The 1,968-nt window shown below is 40.1% G+C and overlaps 1 protein-coding gene across 1 annotated transcript; it reads left to right on the forward strand.

The window, feature by feature from the left end:
- The first annotated feature begins 482 nt into the window (after positions 1-482).
- On the forward strand, positions 483-1,165 carry LOC133872018 (oleosin Cor a 13). The gene has a single exon (XM_062309523.1). It carries the CDS (start codon positions 565-567, stop codon positions 988-990), a length of 426 nt encoding a protein of 141 aa, XP_062165507.1. The 5' UTR covers positions 483-564; the 3' UTR covers positions 991-1,165.
- The last annotated feature ends 803 nt before the right edge of the window (positions 1,166-1,968 follow it).

Consider the following 1,968-nt stretch of genomic DNA (forward strand, 5'->3'; position numbering starts at 1 on the left):
ATGATTATATATATATATATATATATAAAATTATAATTTTATATAATAATAAAAACCGGTTGCGCCGTGCGGTTATTCGGTTATTAACTGATTTTTTAGAATGTAATAACCGGTAATTGCAACTGGGTACCCGATTATCCGATAACAATTATTTTCAATTTCTCAATTTCTCAATTTTTTCATCTAACAATTATCGACAATTATTAACAATTATCAATTATTTTTGGTTAATAACCGTTTCGCTTCTACACCCATAAACTTCAAAGGATGGGAAGAGATATTACTCTTATTAGATCGAACATGTACGATCTCTCTTCAACAGCCTCAGATCGGACAAAAGCAACGTGTCCCAAAACCAAGCCCCTTCGCTTACACATGCAGCCCCTGCATGAAAGCTTCCTAACACGTGCCACCCTTCTTCAACACGCACCACCCACCCTTCCTCTATATAAAGCCCACCTGATCTCACAGGCTTCACGGCCACAGCAAATATTATCAGCATCACAAACCGTTCGCATACGTAAAGTCCTGATCAACTCTCTGCCGTCTGATCATCTTCATAAAATGGCTGAGCACCAACGGCAATCCCAGGACCCGGGCCACATGCAGCCTCGGTCCCACCAAGTTGTCAAGGCAGCCACTGCGGCCACCGCTGGTGGCTCACTCCTGGTCCTCTCCGGTTTGATCCTAGCCTGTACGGTCGTTGCGTTGACCGTAGCCACACCACTGTTTGTGATATTCAGTCCGGTCCTCGTCCCTGCGGTCATTACAGTATCGCTTATTATCATGGGGTTCTTGACCTCCGGCGGATTCGGCGTGGCCGCGGTGACCGTTTTGTCGTGGATCTACAGGTACGTGACGGGGAGGCACCCACCCGGAGCGGACCAACTTGACCACGCGCGCATGAAGCTGGCTAGTAAGGCTCGAGAGATGAAGGACAGGGCTGAGCAGTTTGGTCAGCAGCATGTCACCGGTTCTCAGGGCTCTTAAGCTAGCTCCATCCGCCATCATGTGTCTGATCTGTGTCTCTTTGCGATGGAAGCCTGTACGTACTAGAGGGGTTCATCGGTTGTCTTTGCTTTGCAATTCTGTTGTTTAATTTTATGCTTTTATGGGGTATGCATGTTATGGTCTTTGACTCTTTGTAATGAATTGAACTCTCTGTACGTGGACTTGAAATTTCTATTTTCGTTTTTTCCTTTTCTTTTCCCTGCATAATTGAGGAGCTTCATTTTCTTGTTCTGCTAATTTTTCTTAAGTCAGTTTAATTAGTACAAGACAGGTTACTCAAACGGTGCATGCATGCAAACCACACGCGTCAAGTTCTTGTTTTAGGTTTATCAATTTTTTACTAAGATTCGTAAATTTGACATAAATTTAATATAAATTCAAGATAAAATTAACGAGGATTCAATCTATGTAATTAATTAAATAAAATTAGAATTCATCTCATCTATGTATATATATTTGTCTTGAATGCATGTTTAAGCTAATAATAACACCATACATAAATGCTACTAGGTTACAAAGTTATAGATACAAATAAAATTCTTATAATAAAGTAATATCTATGACTTTCATCTTTCGCTAACCTATGTACAAAAATAGTTAAAGAGCAGATCAAAAAATTATTTAAATCGGTCGTGAGAGATAATCCCTCACACCGAACTATCCAAGTCGTGAGAGATAATCCTTCACACTAAACTATCGAAGCCGTGAGATATAACCTCTCACATAACTAACCTTTATCCCATAAATCGTCCATGATGACAGATCTATGGAGAAGAAAACTCTTATTCAATGCAAAAACAACAACTAACAAACAATAGCAGTGGCCATGAAAGATATAAACGGTACAATACGGTGGTAGATAGACGGATGCATAGCGAAGATGCCAAAATTGTTGATTTGATCAGAGAACACTTACAAACAAAATAAAATAAAACCAAAATGGGAGGGGAAGAGTCG

Source organism: Alnus glutinosa, chromosome 6, assembly GCF_958979055.1.
Source record: "Alnus glutinosa chromosome 6, dhAlnGlut1.1, whole genome shotgun sequence".
In the NCBI taxonomy this organism is placed as follows: Eukaryota; Viridiplantae; Streptophyta; class Magnoliopsida; order Fagales; family Betulaceae; genus Alnus; species Alnus glutinosa.